At 38.1% G+C, this 22,152-nt stretch overlaps 1 protein-coding gene across 4 annotated transcripts in view; it reads right to left on the bottom strand.

Annotated features, from left to right (window-relative positions):
* Positions 1-22,152, bottom strand: part of SUGCT (succinyl-CoA:glutarate-CoA transferase) — a 438,252-nt gene that overhangs the window by 117,536 nt on the left and 298,564 nt on the right. The window contains exon 13 of one of the 4 annotated variants that reach the window (XM_058180302.1): positions 21,718-21,950. The exons of the other annotated variants lie outside the window; for them this stretch is intronic. Within the exon in view, the coding sequence (XP_058036285.1) occupies positions 21,945-21,950 (6 nt within the window). The 3' untranslated portion in view covers positions 21,718-21,944. Of the gene's footprint in view, positions 1-21,717; positions 21,951-22,152 lie in introns of those variants that run through there. 4 annotated transcript variants of the gene reach the window in all.

Here is a 22,152-nt window from a genome sequence, read left to right on the forward strand (position 1 = left end):
TTATGTGCCATTCAGTAAAAGTCTTAATACTTTGGCTTTGAATAATTTTATTGTTATGGTTAGTATTTTATGTTATAAATATTACAAGTAGTATTAAATGCTTGCCATCACCTGGGGTGGGTGGGTGGAACAGGGACATGTTTTTTACATTTTCGGGTGAATAGGTTGTAAAAAAAAAGGCTCTGATGATCAGGCAGCTCAGTTGTGATCGTCAGAGCCTTTTTATTTTTAACCTGGTAAAAGAATTTTTTTTACAACCTTTTCAGGTGAATAGGTGGTAAAAAATCCTTTTAAAAGTAAAAAAAGAGGCTCTGATGACTCTGCAGCTTAGCTGTGATCATCAGAGCCTTTTTTTAACCTTTTAAAAGCATTTTTTAAAAGTTAAAAAGAAGGCTCTGACGATCACACAGCTCAGCTGTGAACCTTGCCATGTGCCCCCCGAGAGGTCCCTTTGGCTGAGGGCAGCAGGTTGCCCTCCCCCGCCGCCAGTGTCAGCTTTACCTTCTAGATCTTCCATGCACCTCTGAAGGAAAGGCGACGGCAATGGCAGGAGATGGTAGCGGCAGTAGAGGGCAGTTACAGCGGGAAGAGTGAAGCCAGCAGCCTCGCTGGAGGATTCAGGAGCTGCTGGCAGGCGGGAGGGGGCTGCCCAGCCTGGCAAGCTTCGCAGCCATGGAAAAAGGTCCTGCTGTCACCGCCATGTTCTTCGTGCATGTGCATCCCATTGTACTTGCAAGGCAATGGGATGCGTGTGCGTGAAGAACATGGCGACCGGCGACTGGGGGACCGGTTTGGGGGTGTGGCCAGCCAGCCATTACTACCGGTTCTGCGACTAATGGCAAACTTTTACTACTGGTCCTCTCGAACAAGCGCGAACCGGAAGCAACCCAGCACTACTCCAGTCTCCTAAACATCTTTTTGCTTTTTTCTGCTCTCTTTTTAGAGTTTCAACATCTTTTTTTATATCATAGCAACCAAAATTGGATGCAATATTCCAAGGGTGGTCTTACCAAGGCATTATAAGTGGTTCTACCAGGTTATGTGATCTTGATTTTCTCCCTCTGTTAATGCAATCTAAGACTTCATTGGTTCTTTTGGTGGCTAAAACACACTTCCGGCTCATATTTAAGTGGTCCTCATCCTTCTCACAGTCAATACTTATTGACTATGCCAGGTACCATCTATTCTATGTCTGTGCATCTGGTTTTTCTTGCCTAACTGTAAAACCTTACTTTTCTTACTACTGAATTTCATTTTAGATAGATAGGGCCCAGTGTTCAAGTCTGTAAAGATCCTTCTGGATCTTAAGACTATCTTCTGGAGTTTGGATATCCCCACCAGCTTGATGTCATCTGCAAATTTGATTAGTTCTCCTTCTATTCATTCATCTAATTTATTTATGAAGATTTTGAAGAGTATTGAACCAAAGACAGAAACATGAGATATCCTACTGCATACTTCCTTCATGTAGATCCAGTTCCATTAAGGACTACATTTTAAGTTTGATTGGCCTGCCAGTTACTAATTGATCTGGTAGTGATGCTGTCTAATCCATTGGTCTATTTTACCTTACTGCCTTACTGAAGTCCAAGTATACTATGTTCACAGCATTTTGCTGATCCACTAATTTGGTGACTTTGTCAAAGAATGCAGTAAGATTTGTCTGGCATGATCTGTTGTTGCAAAACCCATATTGGCTTCTGGTTATAATCCTGCTTGCCTCTAGATGTTGTCAGATTCAATGTTTATTTTCCCAGGTATTGATATTGATATATTTCCCAGGCTGATATACCTCTTGTTTCTCAGATCCATTTTTTCCCTTCTTTGAAGATAGAAACATGTCAGCTCTTTTCCAGTCTTTTGGTAGTTCCCTGCTGTTTCAGGATCTTGAAAGATATGGTTCAATGGTTCTGAGATCAAGTCTGCTAGCGTCTTCAGAACTCAAGGATGTAATCCATTTGACCTGGTGATCTGAACTCATTTAGACTATATAGACTATATAGTTTTCTTTCCATTTTCTTATTTTAACTTTCATTCATAATCTGTCTTCTATGGCACCATTTTTATAGGTTAGACTATTTTTTTCCTTGTGTATAAAGACAGATGCAAACAATGAGTTAAGCAGTTCCACTTTCTCCATACACATTACAGGAAGTATGAGTCTGCTGATAGAAATGGCAAATGCTTTATGAGATTTACCTTTTATGATTTAAAGTGTGATGTCCCTATTTCTTAATATCATAGTATTTCTTTAAACACTGCTAACCAAATAATGCCATGATGATTCATCTACTTCTAGTCAATCTAAATACTTTTCTATCTATTCCACTCATTTTTCAACAAGGAAGCCCATAAATCAGGCATAGAAAGAATACACCCACCCACACCCCTCAGCATTACTTTTTAGGAATTGGTAAAGCAGCATACTGCTTTTGAAACTATGGTCAGTATGTACGATTATCAGACATTGATATCTTATTTGCCATTAACCAATCATTTTGGGTTTTTAAAAAAATATTTTTATTAAGTTATAGAGTACTATAAAATACAAAATACAAAAGTAAATAGAAGAGCAGTGAAAGGGGAGGGAGAAGAGAAGTGAGGAAAAATAGGGGGGAGAGAAAGAAGCATTGACTCCCGATTCTATTACAGTAAAATAAGGCACTAACATCAATGACAGCTTTTTGTTTTCCATAATAGTATGAACCAGAGGTGAAATCTAAAAATTTTCCCTACTGGTTCTGTGGGCATGGCTTAATTGGTGGGTATGGCTTGGTGGTCAGATGGCTGGATGGGCGCGGCCAATAACAATAAATAATAAAAATAATAAACAAAGTATAAAAAACAATAAGAGGTACCAAAAACCAACTTTCACACTTTACACACACACAACACAACACAACACAACTGACTCACACACAATGTAAAAGCAGCTGCACTTCACACTTCACACAGCCACAAAAAGCTCAAAAACCAACTTTCACACTTTACACACAACTGACACACACCCACACCCACAAATACCACATACAGCTTTCTGAGATTTTGGGTGTTTGTGTTGTTAGAGTGAAACACTACAGAAACACACCAAATCTCAGAAAGCTGCACAAATATTTTATTTTATTTTATTATTTTATTTTATTTTATTGTGGACTTCAATTCCCAGAGTTCCTCAGCCAGAAAAGCCAGACAGCATTAATCACTCAGTGATGAAATAGATTAGCTAAATTTAGATTAGTTCTGTCTCATGCTGAAAGGGAAACTGGGGCTTTCCGGCTGGGAAAAAAGCCATGAGGTCATCAGTAATCAGGTAAGTGCCTTAGAATCTCTTAAAAGGAGGTTTTCCACATGTTTTCTACAGAAAACATGTTTTTTAAGGTTTTTTAAGGTTCTGCTGATGAGGAACTCAGGTGAGATCCCCAGATTTTTTTTTTAAGTTTAAAGGCTTTGCCAATCTCAGCTGAGGGGCGGGATCCTCAAAGGCTTTTTTTTTTACTTTTAAAGGCATGTTTCGGCTGAAGCAAAACCTTCTTTTAAAAGTAAAAAAAAACCCTCTGCTGCTGATGGGGCTCAGCAGAGGCAGGGGGGGCAGGGGCAGGGATTTCTGCTACCGGTCCTCCGAACCAGCAGCTGCCATCGCTACCGCATCGCATGAGCCGGTCCGATCCGGGAGCATTTACCCCTGGTATAAAAACTCCAAGGTCTTTAACAGGGTGGGGGTCATCTGTAAGGTAATGTCCATCGAGTTTGTATTTAGTGTTTAGATTCTTTTTTCCAATGTGTAAGACAGAACATTGGCTCTTTGAGATTTGGAGTTGCCACGTTTTTGACCATTCTGACACAAAGTCAAGGTCTTTTTGAAGGGTAGCTGTATTGTTGGTAGTGTTAAATATTTTGACATCGTCAGTGAAGAGAACATAATTACTTTTAATACGGTCACAGAGATCATTAATGTATAATATGAAGAGTGTTGGTCCAAGAACACTGCCTTGGGGAACGCCGCTATTGACAGGAACAGGATTTGATAAGGCACTGCCTATTTTGACCACTTGTTGTCTGTTTGACAGGAAAGCTGTTATCCAATTGTGGAGGGGTCCGGTGATGCCGTAGGATTTTAGTTTTAGGAGAAGTTTGTCATGTACCACTGAGTCAAAAGCTTTACAGAAATCTATGTAAATTGCATCTATTGTTTTGCCTTGATCAAGATTTGTAGTCCATATGTTTTTGCAGAGAAGTTGTAAATTACATGATAGTTTTTTCTGAAACCAAATTGTTTATTAGATAGTAGATTGTTTGTTTCTAGGTGGAGGGTAATGGATTGGTTGATGATAGATTCCATAACTTTACAGGTGACACAGCATAGAGAGATAGGTCTGTAATTTTCGACTAAGCTGGGGTCTCCTTTTTTGAAGATAGGGATGACTGTGGCTAGTGACCAAAGTTTGGGAAGGGAACTGGTCGTGAAGGCTTTTCCAAAGATTATGCTTAGGGGTTCTGCTATATTAGAGGAAAGCTTTTTTAAGAAGTATGCACATAGTCCATCAGGTCCTATAGATAGGGATGGTTTCAGTTTGTGAAGAACTTTTTCAACATTTTCTTCAGTGAAATCTATATGTGTTAGGTTGTTGGTGGTGCAGTTTGGGAATGTCGGGTATGAGCTATTATTGTAAACAAAGACTAAGCCAAAGAATGTGTTAAAGAGGTTTGCTTTCACTGTTTCATTATTATTTTCTTTGCCGTTATATTCTTTTAGTGGTGGGATGGATCGAGTCATTAAGTTTGTTGTTCACAAAATTATAAAAAGTACAATTGGAATTTGTGCGCAGAAGGTCTTCTTCTTGCTTGGTGTGGTAATTGGTGCATTCAAATTTTATTTGGTAATGAATAATGAATCTTAAATTACTGGAACAGAATTTTCAATCATTTGCCATGTTGAAAATGAATAGAACGAAAGAGAAAAAATGCATCACAACTACATGGAATCTGAATTAAAACAGTTCATGGCCTTGCAATGATTTTTTTTTAAAAAATCTGAATTTGTATGTCAGCATATAAAAATGAAATTGTCCACTTTCGGAATTGCCAAAAATATATAAAACAGATTTCATGCAAAAATATATTTGCCTTTCAGACTAACTTTGCAATGAATTCATTAGCCAAAAGTAATTATTATTATTTCACACCATTTTGATTAGTTTCTACTTTTATTCCAAAACATATGTTGCAGGATTTTAAAAATGCAATTGTAATATTAAATCCTTCACAAATAATCCAATTTAGTTCTTAATTTTACTAAAGCAAGTCTTTGTTCAATAATAAACATGGATTGAATTTCATTTGGAAAAAGGAAGAATTATATTTAATATATTTGTTTTGTTCAGAAATTAGTCAGTCTCTGGGGGACAAATATTTTGTACTTGATATAATCTTTGCTGCCTAACAGTGGTCTATACAAGAAACAAAGTAAATTAATGGAAAGGAATTTTACAATATTTGGAAATAAAAATGTAGTTAAATCCATTTGTGCAGTGGGTTTCCAGTCCATAAAAGCTTTAAGACATAAAAGGTATGCCTCCCATCCTTTGATGAAGGAGACTGTGGTTTGAATCCTAAGTGGTGTCTACTTTACCAGAAGGGGCCCTTGGGCGAAGACCCTTAACACTTTATTTGCCTATATCACAACATGTCAGTAAAATGAACTAAAAGTTCCGTGGCAGTTTATATACTGCACTGATTAACAAGCTCGGTACCAGATATTAGGGAACCAGTATAATCTGGTAATAGATGGTCTGCTGGAACAAACCATGCACACATGGAGAGAAGTGGAGCTAGAATTGATGCAATGAAATTATGACAGTCAGAAGTCGTAACGGCCCATGAATTAACAACTGGTTCGCCCAGCACCAAAAATGTCAGTGCGTGCCAGGAAAAGCTCCAGGCTCAGGCAAGATAACTCCTTCTTGCTTAAAAGTCTGTGCTGACCAACTGGCCCCAATCTTCACCTGCATCTTTAATAAATTACTAGATATATGCTATGTTCCTTCTTGTTTCAAATGCTCTACTATCATCCCAATGGCAAAGAAACCCTCCATCAATGAACTGAAGGACTTCAGACCGGTTGCTCTAACATCTGTAGTTATGAAAACCTTTGAAAGGCTAGTGCTGGCCCACCTGAAAACCATCACAGATGCTGTTAATATGACTCTGCGCTACATCCAACAACATCTTGAATCTCCAAAGACCTATGCAAGGGTCCTCTTTATAGACTTCAGCTCAGCATTCAATACTGAGTTCCAAATATTCTTCTAACTAAACTAAATCAGCAACTGTACCTGACCACACTTGTAAATGGATCATAAGCTTCCTAACAGACAGGAAGCAGCTGGTGAAGCTAGGCAAAATCACATCTGATAACTGTACAATTAGCACAAGAGCCCCAGGAAAGCACAGGACTGTGTGCTTTCTCCATTTCTCTTCTCTCTATACACCAATAACTGCATCTCAAAAGATCCATCAGTTAAACTACTGAAATTTGCAGACAATACAACAGTGATTGGTCTCATTCGAGACAATGACGAATCTGCATACAGACAGGAGATTGAACAACTAGCCTTGTGGTGCAACCGGAACAATCTTGAACTAAACACACTCAAAACCATAGAAATGGTGGTAGATTTTAGGAAAAACTCTCCTTTACTACCACCTCTTACAATACTAGACAACACAATATCAATAGTAGAGACCTTCAAGTTTCTAGGTTCTATCATATCTCAAGACTTAAAATGGACACCTAACATTAAAAACATCATCAAAAAAGCACAACAAAGAATGTTTTTTCTGCGCCTATTCAGAAAGCTCAAACCGCCCAAAGGGCTGCTGATTCAGTTCTACAGAGGAATTATTGAGTATGTCATCTGCACCTCTATAACTGTCTGGTTTGGCTCTGCAACCAAACAAGACAGACACAGACTTCAACAGATAATTAGAACTGCAGAAAAAATAATTGCTACCAACTTGCCTACCATTGAGGACCTGTATGCTGTATGAGCCAAAAAGAGGGCTGAGAAAATACCTATAGACCAGGAGTCCCAGGAGTCAGAGCAACACCCATAGCAGGAACGTGAATGGTTGTCTCCAACAATGCTCTGTTCTGTGCACTGAACTTAGTAGGCACCAGCTGGTGTAGCTCTTAGGAGAGGTGAGGCTGCCTCATCACCAGTAGCCTCTCCAGCTTCCATTCTGCTTCTTTCCGATGGGATCTATCTGGGGTGGGATCTGGCAATGTCTGAATCCTTGTAGCACTCCATGATTCAGTCAGTGTGCAAGGAAATGGCCACTTTATAAAAAGAAAACAGAAGAAGAAAGTTGTGGTAATAGCATTCCTCAACCATAATTGGCTGAAAAAAAAAAGCTCTTCCTGCTGCCAAGGAGGACACAACAACTAGAGAAGCTCACACAGCCACTGCTCAAGTTCCCAGGCCAGAATCAGAGACTACCTGGATAGAATTGCCCTATGACAGGAAAGGTTTAATCTTATTTCTCCCAGTCAGCTGATTCACCTCTGCAAAATTTATAGATACCCTATTTTGGGAGAGATTTATGTTGTCTAACTGCCAATGAGGGTAGCTATTATGTGGTGATTTTTTTTACTGTCTTTTATCAAGTTTCCCTGAAAATAAGACCGCGTTCCAGAAAACCCCACAACCCCAAGTAAAAACTCTAAAGCAAGCATTTTTCAAAGTTCTATTTTCTAGAATAGGTAAACTGGCACATCTGGGAAAACCTGAATCTGAGAGGTCTGGGTTTTCCCTCAGTAAATCAAAACCCTCAAAACCATCCCCTCACTCCTCAGTCGATCACATGCTCCAATCACCATCCGTCCCATCTCGAGACAGAACTTGACCACTCTTCTCCAGATGCAGGATCGTCCTGATCTTGACCTCCTTCTACTTTCCCACACATGAAAAGGTGGCAGCATGGAAGCTTCCGGCCTAATATGGCTTCCAAAACTGACACCAGTCTTATTTTATTTTGAGCCCTCAAATAAGCACTTGGGATTATTTTCAGGGATATCTTTTTTTTTTATCACAAGCCCATGCCCCCTGCATAATCAGGAGGTGGAACCCACATGGAGGCCAACTGCAGCAGGAGGTAGAGGGAAGCAGGCACCCAAAGGGCATGCCTTGGATCAGCTGCAGGCCACCATGAAAAGCATGGCTGGTGCCACTGCTATGAGGTGAGGGAGTGAGAGAATCATCTTATCAAACCTGTCTGTGTGTGTGTGTGTGTGTGAGAGAGAGAGAGAGAGAGAGAGACAGAGACAGAGACAGAGAGAGACAGACAGAGACAGAGACAGACACACACATACAGAGAAAGAGAGAGAGAGAGAGAGAGAGAGAGAGAGAGAGAGAGAGAGAGGGAGGGAGACGCACCAGATTGGATCGGATCGCGGTGTCTCGCAGCAGCAGCAGTGATGGGAGCTCTTTGGTGCCTGGCCCACTGGGATGATCCTGCTTTTCCTCTTTCTTGTCCCAGCTCCTCCTCCTCCTTTCCTTGTTCCACTTTTCGACTGTCCACTGCAATGTAGCACCCAGACTCTATTTTGAAAGTGGCAGGGCTTAGAAGATGGTCAATCCCCATTTGTGGAGTGGTCGCCAATCATAGCAGTGAGGAAGGTGGAAGGCAATCCTGTCCATCAGACCAGCCTGGTGGGGATGAGGTGAGAAACTGAGTAGCATCGAAAGCTGCTATGGTCGGCGGCTATATCACAAATGAGGATTGACCATCCCCCAAGCCCCACCACTGTCAAAATAGATCCCAGGCGCTGCGCTGCAATGGACAGATGAAAAGCGAAGTGAGGGAAGGAGGAGGAGGAGGGACAGCGGAGAAAAGAAAGATAAAAAGTGGGGACATCCCGGCAGGCCAGACATTGAAGCACTGCCACCGCTGCAGCAGCAAGAGTGACAAAGCAAGAAAGCAATCTGATCCAATCTCTCTGTGTATGTCTGTGTGTTTGAAAGAGAGAGAGAGAGAACTGATCCAACCTTGGAGAGCTATACCAGAGCTGGTGGCAGTGTGCACTCTCTCTCTCTCTCTCTCACACACACACACACACACACACAAACAGAAAGAGAGGGAGGGAGGGAGGGAGGGAGGGAGAGAGAGAGAGAGAGAGAGAGAGAGAGAGAGAGTCTCTCTTTGTCTCTGCTTTCCTCCCTTCTCCTCTTTCCTTCTTTGCACTGCTGGGATTTTCTTTGGTTCCCACTTTCACATTGACCTGCATCACTCCACATCTCCCTTCTGAAAATGGCAGCCATGTTTTTTGCCACTTCTCCTCCCAGCATTGTATTCCTCCTTCGAAGAGAGATGCAAGGCAATGTAGGCCAGTAAAATGAGGCTGCCATTTCCACTCTGTGCAGGGCAACAAAGTTCAATCAGACATTCCAACTTTGAGATATTTTTTTTTTCATGAGAAGTTGGAAGGTCTGATTGAACTCTTTTTTTTTTTTTTTTTAGTCCCACAAACTTATTTGGTTGCACTCATGTGGCAGCAGAGAAAGGACCTGGAAAGCAGGTTAGTAAAAGAATGTGGTTACCCTGTGGTAGCGTGGAGGTTAGGGTTTGGCATAAGTGGCCTGGCTGAAAAGCCTTCAGGTAAGCCAGTGTTGGGCAGCTCTGCATTCCCCACCTCGCTTCTTCTTCCTCCACCATCCCCTATCTTGCTTCGCAGCTGCTATCTCCATGTGGTTGCCAGCCCACTTCTCCTTGCTTGCCGCCATGGAGCAGGAGGCTGACTGACACACTGGTGCGTCAGTCACCAAATGAGGCAGAGAAGGGGTGGAGGAAGAAGCAAAGCAGGAGATGTAGAGCTGTCCCGCACACCTACACCAGCTTACCTGAGCACCCTGCAGGCAGGCCATCAACATCTTGACAACTGCCTCATCTTGCAAAGCTCCAGCAGCCCCCGTCCATGATCCAGTGTGTTGCCTAGCCTCCTGTTCCATTGCGGCGGCAACCAAGGAGAAGTTGAAATGAAAGGACTTGTAATAATAGCAGAAAGGATGGAGAAACTGGCAAGTAAGATCAAGAATTGTCAACACCAGATGAAGATTAACTGCATGGTTTTGGTTGAAACATTTTGATTGGTCTACATCAGTTGTTACTAAGCAATTTAACAACATCCTGAAATATCTAACTGATGTGAAAGATCCAATAAAAAGGACAACACCAGGCAAGTACAGACCAATTACCTGCTTACTGATAACTTTCAAATTGCTAACTGGTGTGGTATCTATGGTATCTAATGCAGAGCAAAAGCATCTAATTGAAAATCAACTCTTTTCACCTGAGCAGAAAAGAACCCACCAAACAGCAGACATACCAAAGATCAGCTCCTAATTGACAGTTCTGGAAAACTGCAAGAGAAGGAAGACCAACTTGAATGTAACTTGTATTGATTTAAAGAAGTCTTTCAATTCTCTGTCATACGATTGAATAATTACATGCCTAGAAATAACAGAAGTCAATAGAAATATCAGAAGCTTTGTGTAATAATCAATGGCACAATGGAAGACACAGTTGCTTGTCAATGGTAGACATGGCAGCACCTGGAGACAGCAGATAGAAGAGAAAGAATTGGAGCAAACCGCTATTTTCAAAGACTTACAAATTGAAGAACAACAACTGAGGCAAAAGAAAGCAAAGAAAGTACAATATTAACAGCCACCTTAAAGGCAATCCCAAAATAAGAGCATCACTTGAACATCATCAGCATTGTCAAAGTCACCATCAGCCACTTGCAAAAAGGCAGCTTTTTATGGAACAGCTTATATCCTATGGCAATACCTTTAACAACATCAAAAAATACCATCTATCTATCCCAGGTCCTTGGGAAAGACTTGATAGATGGATAAAAATGTCGAATCCCAAACTCAATATCTGACTAACAGTGCAATGAACCATAATAATCTGAGTAAGAATTTAAACTGCATTTTTCTTCTAAACACAGAACTATAAAAATGGGTATATCCTCACTGCACTGAAATCCTGATTGAATAAACCTGTGATTAGGTTAAGTCAGGGGTCTCAAACTCGATTTCATTGAAGGCCGCATCAGGGTTGTGTTTGACCTTGGGGAGGCGGAGAGGCAGGTTGGGCATGGCCAGCTTGATGTCACTCGTGTCAGGAGCGCCTTTGGTGGCCCGAGCACTGTGCCAGTGAAAATAGAGCTTGGTAGGGCCGCATGTGGCCCTCCCTAGCTCCATTTTTTGCTGGCAAAATGTTGCAAGAGGCCATTGCAGGTGAAAACAGAGCTTGAGGGGGCCACATGTGGCCCTCCCAAGCTCCATTTTCACTGGCAGAGGCATTGCGAGCCAGTCCTTCACTGTTTCCAGGGCAGCCCTGTAGGCCAGATCCGGCCCATGGGTCTTCGGTTTGACACCCCGGGTTAAGCCATTTAGAATATAGTGTTCTATTAGAAAAGGAATCTATTTCAAATACAAGAAGAAGATTGCTGAGACCCATGTTTCCTAAATGGTTCGTGCACTTCTGACCTCAAAATCTCAAAATGCAAAGCAAATATTATAGACTTGATAAATCTGACTTGGATAAATTTTCACATTCTGCCTTTTTTTTTCCAGGCATGGAAATGGGTAGAAGCTGAATTAGCTGTTTCCCTCCTTCACTGTGAATGACGCAAACTGTATAGCTGCAATTAGTGATCAGGTAATATGAAGAGAAATTGTCAACACATTAGTTCTTCCAAAAGTGAAAGTAATAAGAATTTACTTCCTAAAAATAAATTCCTAATAATTTCCAAACAGGACCACTTTCAAAAGATGACATGACTGAAAAATAGCAATAAAATAAAAAGAAAAGACAATATGAACCATTGCATATCAAAAAATTTGGAATTAGGTGATCATACAAATAAAGCAGATTTCTATTTGATTAGTTTATTTTTATGGATTTGGTTTATTTAATTCGTTCGTGTTTAACTAGAAGTGCTTTTTGTGATTTATACATTATTAGCTGGGAATCTGATATGGATGAAGTTTATACTCGGGACATTGAGCAACAGATTTTCTAAAGAGCTTATAGTAATACACTTGCACTTCTTCATAGATATCAACTCCTTTTATTAAATCATAGAAAAAAACTCTATTCATATATCCTTCATTCTGGGTTTGGATATGTTTCTTCTGCACATGACATTTTTCAAGCATCATCAAAAAAAAAAAGTGTACTCAAAAGGATGAACAACAAAAAGAAAGGAAAGATGACATTTTAAAATGCTTTCTGGGACACCAGATGTTGCAGAGCTATTCGAGCGAAACAATACAGTTCAATTATCAAAAGGAAAGGGTTGTTTGTCCACATTTTTAAAAACTCTTGGGATATTTTTAGGCACTTAGTTGTGGTCTTTCTCTGTGTGAAGAACATAGCAAACGCCCTTATAGAATTGATACTTAAATGACACGCACGACATGGGAACTGCTTGATGTGGTTCAGAATTTGCTCTTGTTACAGTCTGTTCTGACTACAAACATTCCAGCTGTCTGAATAATAATAATAATAAAAAGAATCCTATGCACAAGCTTTTGCTATGCTTAATGTGTTCTTGTTCTAAATTTCCAACTTTGGTAAGCTTATCATGGGTAAATCTTTATGAAAAAATGAAAAATATACTTCTGTATTGCACAGTTCCAAAGGCAGATGAGAACAGCTGTTGATGTCACACTGGAAAAATGCTAGGGAATTTATCAACTGACTAAATTTAAAAAATTTCCTTATAATAGTGAGTATCAGATTTTCATTTTTTAAAAGAAAATACAACTTTATTATTATAAAAAAAAACTAATAAGATGAATAGTCAAGAGGAAGAATAGAAGCCAGAATATAGTGAGAAATAACAGACAAGATTTTTATTTATTTATTTATTTATTTATTTGATTTTTATACCGCCCTTCTCCTGAAGGACTCAGGGCGGTGTACAGGCAACAATAAAATACAAAACACCACAATATACAATTTAAAATACGAATTAAAAAACTTATTATAATTAGCCTAGAACCTTAAAATTTATAAAACCAACCCCCATTTAAAATTAGTAGAAAATTTAAAATCGATAAAATTTATGTAATTTAAAATTTAAAATTTAAAATATAAAATTTAGGCCAGCCCCGCGCGAATAAAAAGAGATACATAAAATAAAAAATATAGAAACAAACAAAAATATCCAACTTCTTTTTGCAACAGATATAAATAAAACTTGAGTTCACATTTTACTCTACAATTACATGTAACCTCATTTTTAATAATCTATACATAATAGTAATACTCAAATCTATGTTATGACTTCATTTTCTGTTTTATGCAAAATGTCCAAAATGGGCTTCCAACTAGTATTAAATTCAGAACTGTTAGTTTTGCTATCCCAGCCAGATCCAACACTTTCCCATTGCACTGATTGTTAAAGCCTTCAAAAATTGGGCATATAGAACTCTTGCTGTCATTATCATATATAATTGGTCCATTAATAGGAAAAAGTGGCAAGAAGGTGACAAGCAACAAGGAGGAAGCAGAACTGCTTAATTCATTTTTTGCATCCGTTTTACACAAAAGGAAAAAACAGTCCAACCTATCAAAAACAGTACTGTAAAAACAGATTAGGAATACAAGTTAAAATAGGCAAGAAAATAGTAAGTGACCACCTGTCCACCCTAGACAAATTCAAATCACCAGGACAAGATGGATTACACCCCAAGGTTCTGAAGGAACTGGCAGACATGATCTCAGAACCGCTGAACTATATCTTTCAAAGTTCCTGGAGCACTGGAACATTACTACAGGACTTAAAGAACTGATGTAGTTCCCATCTTCAAAAAAGGGGGAAAAAATAGATCCAGGAAACTACAGACCTATCAGCCTGACCTTACCTGGGTCAGAATCTTCCCATACCTGGGAAGATTCTGGAAAAGATACTCAAGCAATGAATCAGCGAACACCAAGAGGAAAACAAAGTCCCAGCTAAAAACCAATATGGGTTTGTCAAAAAAGATCATGCCAGACAAATTTTATTGAGTTCTTTGACAAAGTGACAAAATTAGTGGACCAAAGGAATGCTGTGGGTATAATTTACTTGAACTTCATTAAGACATTTGATAAAGTAGACTACAACCTACTACTTGATAAAATAGAAAAATGTGGGTTAACAGCATCACCGCCATAAATTCATAAATGGCTAACCAACAGCACTCAACATATAGTCTTCAATGGAACTGCATCTCCATTGAGGGAAGTATGCAGTGGAGTACGCCAACATTGTTTTAGGCCCAGTACTCTTCAACATCTTCATCAATGACTTGGACGAGAGGATAGATGGTGAACTCATTAAATTTGCAAATGACACCAAGCTGTCAGTAATAGCCAGCACTCCAGAAGGCAGGCTTAAGATACAGAAGGATCTTGACAGATTGAACATTGGGCACTATCTAAGAAAATGAAAGTCAATGGTGAAAAAAGTAAGGTTCTACATTTAGGCAAGAAAAATCAAATATACAGATATAGTGTAGGTGGTATCTGGTTCAATAGTACTATTTAACTGCATTAAATGCAGTTTAATAATAGTAACTGTGAGTGGGATCTTGGAGTTCTAGTGGACAATCACTTAAATATGAGCCAGCAGTGTGCTGCAATTGCCAAAAAAAGCCAACATAGTTCTAAGCTGCATTAACAGAGGGATAGAATCAAGATCACATGAAGTGTTAATACCACTTTATAATGTCTTGGTAAAACCACACCTGAAATATTGCATCTAGTTTTGGTTGCCACAATATATAGAAAAGATATTGAGACTCTAGGAAAAGTGCAGAGAAGAGCAACAAAAACAAAAATGATTAGGGGATTGGAGGGTAAAACATTTAAAGAACGGTTATGGAATTGTCTAGTTTAATGAAAAGAATGACTAAGGGTGACATGATAGCAGTGTTCCAATATGTGAAGATTGTGAAGAAGTCTGTCCCAAAGGTCATATTCTTTCCTTATTTAAGGATCAAGGCAGTTTTGTATTCTCCATGATGATTTGTTTGTAATTTCCAAATTGACACTGGAATGAAATTTTTCTCTGACACTATGTATGTATTTCTCAGTTTCATAAAGTTGCTAGTTTTCTATTACATAACAACCATTATTACCTTCAAGTTGAGAGAATTTCTCATGCAGCTTTCTGGATCTAGCTCACTGTTCATAAAGTAAACCATTGTTCATAAAATAAAAGTTGTATTCCATTTAATAAATATATTTGAGTAAGCTATTTACTATATGTCCAGTAGCTTTTTAAGAAGGTAAGGAAAATGTTTTTATTGTGCAAGGACTTGTGTTTCAATCAGCTGACAACTATACATACATACTATGTATGTATGTATGCAAGTATGCATGTATCTAGCTGTAGTTCATGTCAGTATTGACTCTTGAAACGTAAATGCCAGCCTGGCTTCCAAAGGGAGGAATTTCCTAAGAAAAGGGAGGGCATTTTTTTCCGTCTTCATATTTAATGCCGTCCGAAGTTGAATGCAAAGGAAAATGTTTATGGTAGGTAACAATTTCTAGCAGCTGTATTTAGAAATAGCTGAACCATATAATATTTAAAGCGGTATAAATTTTCCGTATTGGGAATTGTATACATAGAGTAATTATTTACTGTTATAAATATAGACAGCACAGATTTAAAAACACTTTGTCCTTCTGAAAAAGTGGTTATCATAGAATATGGCAGTATCTGGACAGAGCCCTGTCAGAAACAGAACACAACAACTAAAAAATTGTTTTCTCCTATTTCTTCCTCCAGTTATTTTAAAAATCCTGTTTCACTTATGATTTTGCGCAGTGGCATTGATTTTTAAATTTCTTTCTTCATCCAAGCAATATTTTGAATGACCATGACATCTAGAAAATTACTACTTTTCATTTTTTCCCAACTGTGAACAATATGAGTAAAACACTACACTGTGCACAATTATTAGGCAAATTGTACTTTTGAGGATTAATTTTTATTATTGGACAACTGTAGTGCTCTTGGTCAATCCAAAATGTTAAGAAACTGAAATGTGAATATTTAAGAACGTAAAAGTGAGGTTTGGGCTTTCTGAGGAGAATATTTTTGTGTGCACAATTATTGGGCAATTATTAGTGTGCAGAATTATTATGCAACTAAATGAAAAATGAAAATTTTCCATCTTCATACATTCATTTTCATCTGTGTGAGAATAATAAATAATTCATCAAAGTGAGAATAATAAACAAACACCTCAAAATTTACAAATAAACATTTCTGACATTTCCCCCACAAAAAAATCAGCGATCAATATAGTCACCCTTCTTTTCAATAACAGTCATAGGCCTTCCATTAATGGAGTCTGTCCGTTTCTTGATCTGTTAATGATCAACTGTTTGTGCAGCAGCAACCACAGCTTCCCAGACCTGTTCAGAGAGGTGTGCTGTTTTCCTGCACCGTAAAGAGACTTCCATGATTCTTTTCTAATTGACGGTTCATTAATCCCAGAAAGAAAATTCTAGTTTCAACTGAATGTTGATCTTTAAATTTCTTTGTATCATTATAGGTATTTGACCCCAGAAATTTTTGGCTTTTTTTTACCAGCTCACCAAGTATGATAATATGAATCATCATATTCTCTACATTTCCAACATAAAGTTGGAAGCAAGAGGCAAGAAATAGCCTTTTTCCCTGCTTCCGGTGGGACTAGAAGGCCCGAAAAGCTCACATGCCCACTGATATGGCTCCGTGTGCCACCTGTGGCACACGTGCCATAGGTTTGCCATCACAGGTCTATATTCTCAGAATGGCACTACTATTATAATGATTCATAAGATCTATATTAGCCTTAACTTTAAGATAGAAAACTACGCCATTCTTCTAATTCTAAGATCCTCTTATTTCTCAGCAGAGCATACTTTTTCACCTAGATTAAGAAGCAGGTTCACAGAATAATCTATTAATAACTGAAATGTAAGGCAATTCAATATAGTATAATGCAGTATGCGTAAGTGTTTATATATTTCATCTCTAAAAATGATATCTATTAGAAAGCAAACTACTATTAAAGAATTACTTTTTAAAACTTTTGTAGATTTAATGTATTAAAATTTGTAATGTCACACTTTGGAAGATAAAAAGACTCTCCTGAAAATATTATTGTAATTGTTAGGTGTATTAGTTCATTTACATGAAAACATCCTTGTTTTGTTGGCAATTATGTGACAATTGTACCAACTGTGTTTGTCAGAGTATTTCCACAGCAACTAATTATGAACAATAAAGGATTAGAAATTCAGACAAAGGAGTAAAGAAGAAGCAGATGAATCTTAACAACTAAAAGTTAAAAGCAGATGACTCTGTATTAATGATAGAGAGAAAAGAAAATATTTATATAGAAGACAGTGAAAGAATAAAGAACCTGACTTTGATTTGGAACCAAATAACTGTACATGATATATTTACCTTCATTATGAGTAAATGATATATTCAACACTCCCTCCTTCCCAATGCAGTTATAATGCAGGGTATGAGTGACATTGACAGAAGAATACTGTCAATATTGAATACAGGTATCCATATGATACTGGGCTCAATTTTCTCCAACATTTTTTAAAAGAAAAAACTAGAATAAATCAATTTTATTCCAAACTTTGACCACCATGAAGTATAAAATAAAGAATATAGAATTAATCACATTATAAAATATTTCTGTAAAATAATGATGTCCAATGAGATTATCATTTTAAAACTTACTACTGCAAGTACAGAAATAAAGTATACTTTATAAAATGCTTATGAGATTAGGAACTATAAATTAAAACATGTAAGTCAATAAGCAATTAAATTAAAATAAGCTGTTGGGTCTTTTGGTTTACTTAGGATGTTTTGGAGGGTTTTAATTAGTTTGTTAATTAGTTTGTTATGATGATTCCATGTATTAATAGTAATGTTGTAATAATCTGATGGTTTCTGTGACGTTTTTGATATATAGCAGTGTTATGCATATGTTGTCAGTTTGAGCTCCGAGCTTGGCAATTTGGTTGCAAATGTTTTGTCCCCATTCAAGAAGACATCTTCAGTGCACTTTGGATTGTGCTTGTCTGGGGGAGAACTGGCCTTTAAATACCCTTCTGAGTCCTGGTCTGATGTGGGACTATGTGACTGGATTATGTGGGTTATGTGACTGGTTGGCTGTATTTGCTTGTGTCATAGTCCTTGGTTTTAAATACCAACTGTGTGATGTAAATTGGTGCTAATGTTGTTGTTTGCATGTCTTCTGATGATGTCATGGTCTGGTTTTGGGTTGATTTGATCAGCTGAGTGTGATGTGGTCTGATTTCTTATGATCTGTCCAGGTGTAACTTTGTTTGCAGCATGGTTGTTTGTTGGTCTTTAAATGCTGCCTTTGGGATCATGGTTGATGTTGTTCTTTCATTCTAAGTGATTGGTAGATTGGGTTGATGTCAATTTGTCTGTTTATTGATTTATTTGGTGGAAAACCAGGCTTCCAGGAATTCCCTTTCACTCCTTGATATTGCTTGGGTTGTAAGTGTAATCCCAGTTAGATTGAATTTGTTCTTTTAAGTCTTTGTGGAGGGACATGAGGGATAGAGGGTCAGGTCTCTTGATGGTCAGGAAGTGTTCGTGCAGTCTGGTTGATAGTTTTCTTCCTGTTTGACCGACATAGTTCTTCTCCCAGTAGCTATATTGATCCAATATACGATACCTGATTTTTCATTTGCTTCTGTCTGCCCTTTTGGTTTTGACAGGGTCTATCTGTCAAAATCAAACAGGGTTGAGGTTGGTTTGTTGAGGATTTCCTGCTTTCTAGCAAAGCTAAACTGTGCTGCACAGCTGATTTCCCCCACTGTTCTACTTACTTTCCCAAGCCTCTTTTTGGTGTGTACTGCGCATGCGCACAGCATGCACCAACAGGAAGCTTGGGAAGGTAAGTAGAACAGCGGGAGGGGAAACAGCTGTGCAGTGCAATTTAAGTAAATCACGCACCACAGCTGATTCCCTGCCTCACTATTACCTTCCCAAGCCTCCTTTTGGTGCATACTATGCATATGCGCTCACATGTGCAGAATGCACGTTTGGTGCGCACTGTGCATGAGCATGCAGCATGCGTTTGGTGTTCAGTGTGCATGCGCAGCCAGCAAACCAGTTCGGATTTTATCTGGCCATGCCCACTGGCCATGCCCACTCAGTCATATGACCGCCCCCCCCACTAAGCCATGCCCACCAACCCATGGTCACAGAACCAGTAGTAGAAAAATTTGAATTCTACCACTGATTACAATAATTATCCCACTTTTAAGAAAATAATATGAAACCTGATATAGGATTGTAGGGTTCCTAGACCAGGAAAGGTAATTAACCTCTCCTTTGATGTCTATCTTTGTAATATCCCTGGCATTTGATGAGGGACTTACAATTTAAATTAAGTACTAATTTAAATTAAAATAAAATAAATGAAATGAAACATTTCCCCCCTGGATCTCTCACACCATCACAATAAATAATTCTGAAAATTTTTCACAACTAACTTGTGTAGACTGGAAAGAGAATTACTTAATCAAGCATTTTGCTCCAAAATGTTGAGTTCTGCAAAATGAAATATAATCTCCAACACTCTGTTGTGCTACTGCAGGGGTGTCAAACTGATGGCCTGCATGCTGGATGCGCCACATTGCAGGCCATGCCCACCCCGCTCCATGAAGGTGAAATACATCATGTGATGGCAACGCAATGCCACAAGTTTGTCACCTATTTGCTAGTGGCTCAGATTTAAAGGAACTATACAACCTAGGTTTTATGTCATGTTTTAATTGATGAGATTGACAACAATGTGAAAAGCAAATGATGAAGTAAACCTGCAAAGCTTATTACAAATGAGAGTGAGAAATGGCTAGATAAGGAGATAAAAGAAAATTTCTACAGTGAATATTTTAGTCACAATAAATTTGCACCTTTGAGAAATAACGACATAAAGTAAGCAGACAATGATCTTTAAAAGGACATACTCCCCCAAACACCCTTATATTTGCCAGACAAAAAAAGGACAGGTATGTTAAACTTTTAATTTTAATTTTAATTTAAGCTGTACCTGACCACACTTGTAAATGGATCATAAGCTTCCTAACAGACAGGAAGCAGCAGGTGAAGCTAGGCAAAATCACATCAGATACCTGCAGAATTAGCACAGGAGCCCCCCAAGGATGTGTGCTCTCTCCACTTGTCTTCTCTCTATACACCAATAACTGCATCTCAAAAGATCCTTCTGTTAAAGTACTGAAGTTTGCAGATGATACAACAGTGATTGGTCTCATTCAAGACAACGATAAATCTGCATACAGACGGGAGATTGAACAACTAGCCTTGTGGTGCAACCAGAACAATCTTGAACTAAATACTCTCAAAACCATAGAAATGGTGATGGATTATAGAAGAAAACCTCCTTTACTACCACCTCTTACAATACTAGACAACCCAGTATCAACAGTAGAGTCCTTCAAGTTTCTAGGTTCTATCATATCTCAAGACTTAAAATGAAACCCTTACATCAAAAATGTCATCAAAAAAGCTCAACAAAGAATGTTCTTTCTGCACCAACTCAGAAAGCTCAAACTGCTCAAAGACCTGCTGATTCAGTTCTACAGAGGAATGATTGAGTCTGTCATCTCCACCTCCATAACTGTCTGGTTTGGCTCTTCAACCAAACAAGACAAACACAGACTTCAACGGATAATTAGAAGTCCAGAAAAAACAATTGCTACCAACCTCCCTTCCACTGAGGATCTGTATACTGCATGAATCAAAAAGAGGGCTGTGAAAATATCTACAGACCCCTCACATCCTGGACATAAATTGTTTCAATTTCTACCCTCAAAAAGACACTATAGGGCACTGCACACCAAAACAACTAGACACAAGGACAGTTTTTCCCCGAATGCCATCACTCTGCTTAACAACTAATTCCCACAACACTGTCAAATAATTTACTAAGATAATTTACTAAGACTATTATTATTCTCTTCCTTACTAGTATCTATCTCTTCTCACTTATTACTATACCCATGTTGCTTGTATCTTTCAATTATATTGTTTTTATTTGTTTCATAGTACGATTTGATAGCTTATTAATAACTTGACTATCACTAAGTGTTGTATCTTTTTATTCTTGATGAATGTCTTTTATTCTCCTTCTGTACATTGAGAGCATACACACCTAAGACAAATTCCTTGTGTGTCCAATTATACTTGGTTATAAAGAATTCTATTCTATTCTGTTCTGTTCTGTTCTGTTCTATTGGTTATTTATCTCTGAAGGCTAGTTGCAAGTGAACAAGAATGAAAGAAAGGCCATCAGGCCTTGTCTTGATCAAGGAAATCTTACAGGCGAATGGTTGTGAACATGCTTTTCAGATGAGTTACTAAAATTAGCTTTTATTATGACCTAGGACAACTTATATTCCTGTCACCTGTATTCACTGCAGACTATGTAAAACGTAATAAGGACTTCTTAAAGTTATGAATGTCTCTGGATATACTTTTTGAAAAAAAACATATTCAGAAATAGTAAACAGTATCATTTGAGTTAATAAATTAGTCATCTATATCTCTCAGAGCAATACAGAAACCTTTTTAAAATACACTTTTTTTAAAAAAACCCAGCCAGACAATAAACTCTAAAAATTGAAAGAAAAAAAGCTACAAAATAAAACAGCAAAACATAGTAAAATACAAGCATTCCTTATAATGTTTAAGCAAACCACAATTACCGGTTCTCTGTTAAAAGAAAGATGGGTGGGAGTTTGGGTGAAGTGAGTAATCTATTCTTGATGCTTCTTTCATTCATCATCGTTTGAGTTGCTTTGGCATAGATTCACACCTAACCACATCAGTCAAGAGAAAAGAATATACTGTACAATAAAATATACAAAAGTGGGAAATATATACAACCAACAAAATCATATCCAGTATGTCTTGATGAGAGACTTCAGTTTTATTCTCATTCTTCTCCTCTTACCCCCACCCCTTGCAATGTTCTAGAAATGTAAAACCATCTTTAAGGTAGAAAATCATTTTTTAAC

Source organism: Ahaetulla prasina, chromosome 4 (assembly GCF_028640845.1).
Source record: "Ahaetulla prasina isolate Xishuangbanna chromosome 4, ASM2864084v1, whole genome shotgun sequence".
In the NCBI taxonomy this organism is placed as follows: domain Eukaryota; kingdom Metazoa; phylum Chordata; class Lepidosauria; order Squamata; family Colubridae; genus Ahaetulla; species Ahaetulla prasina.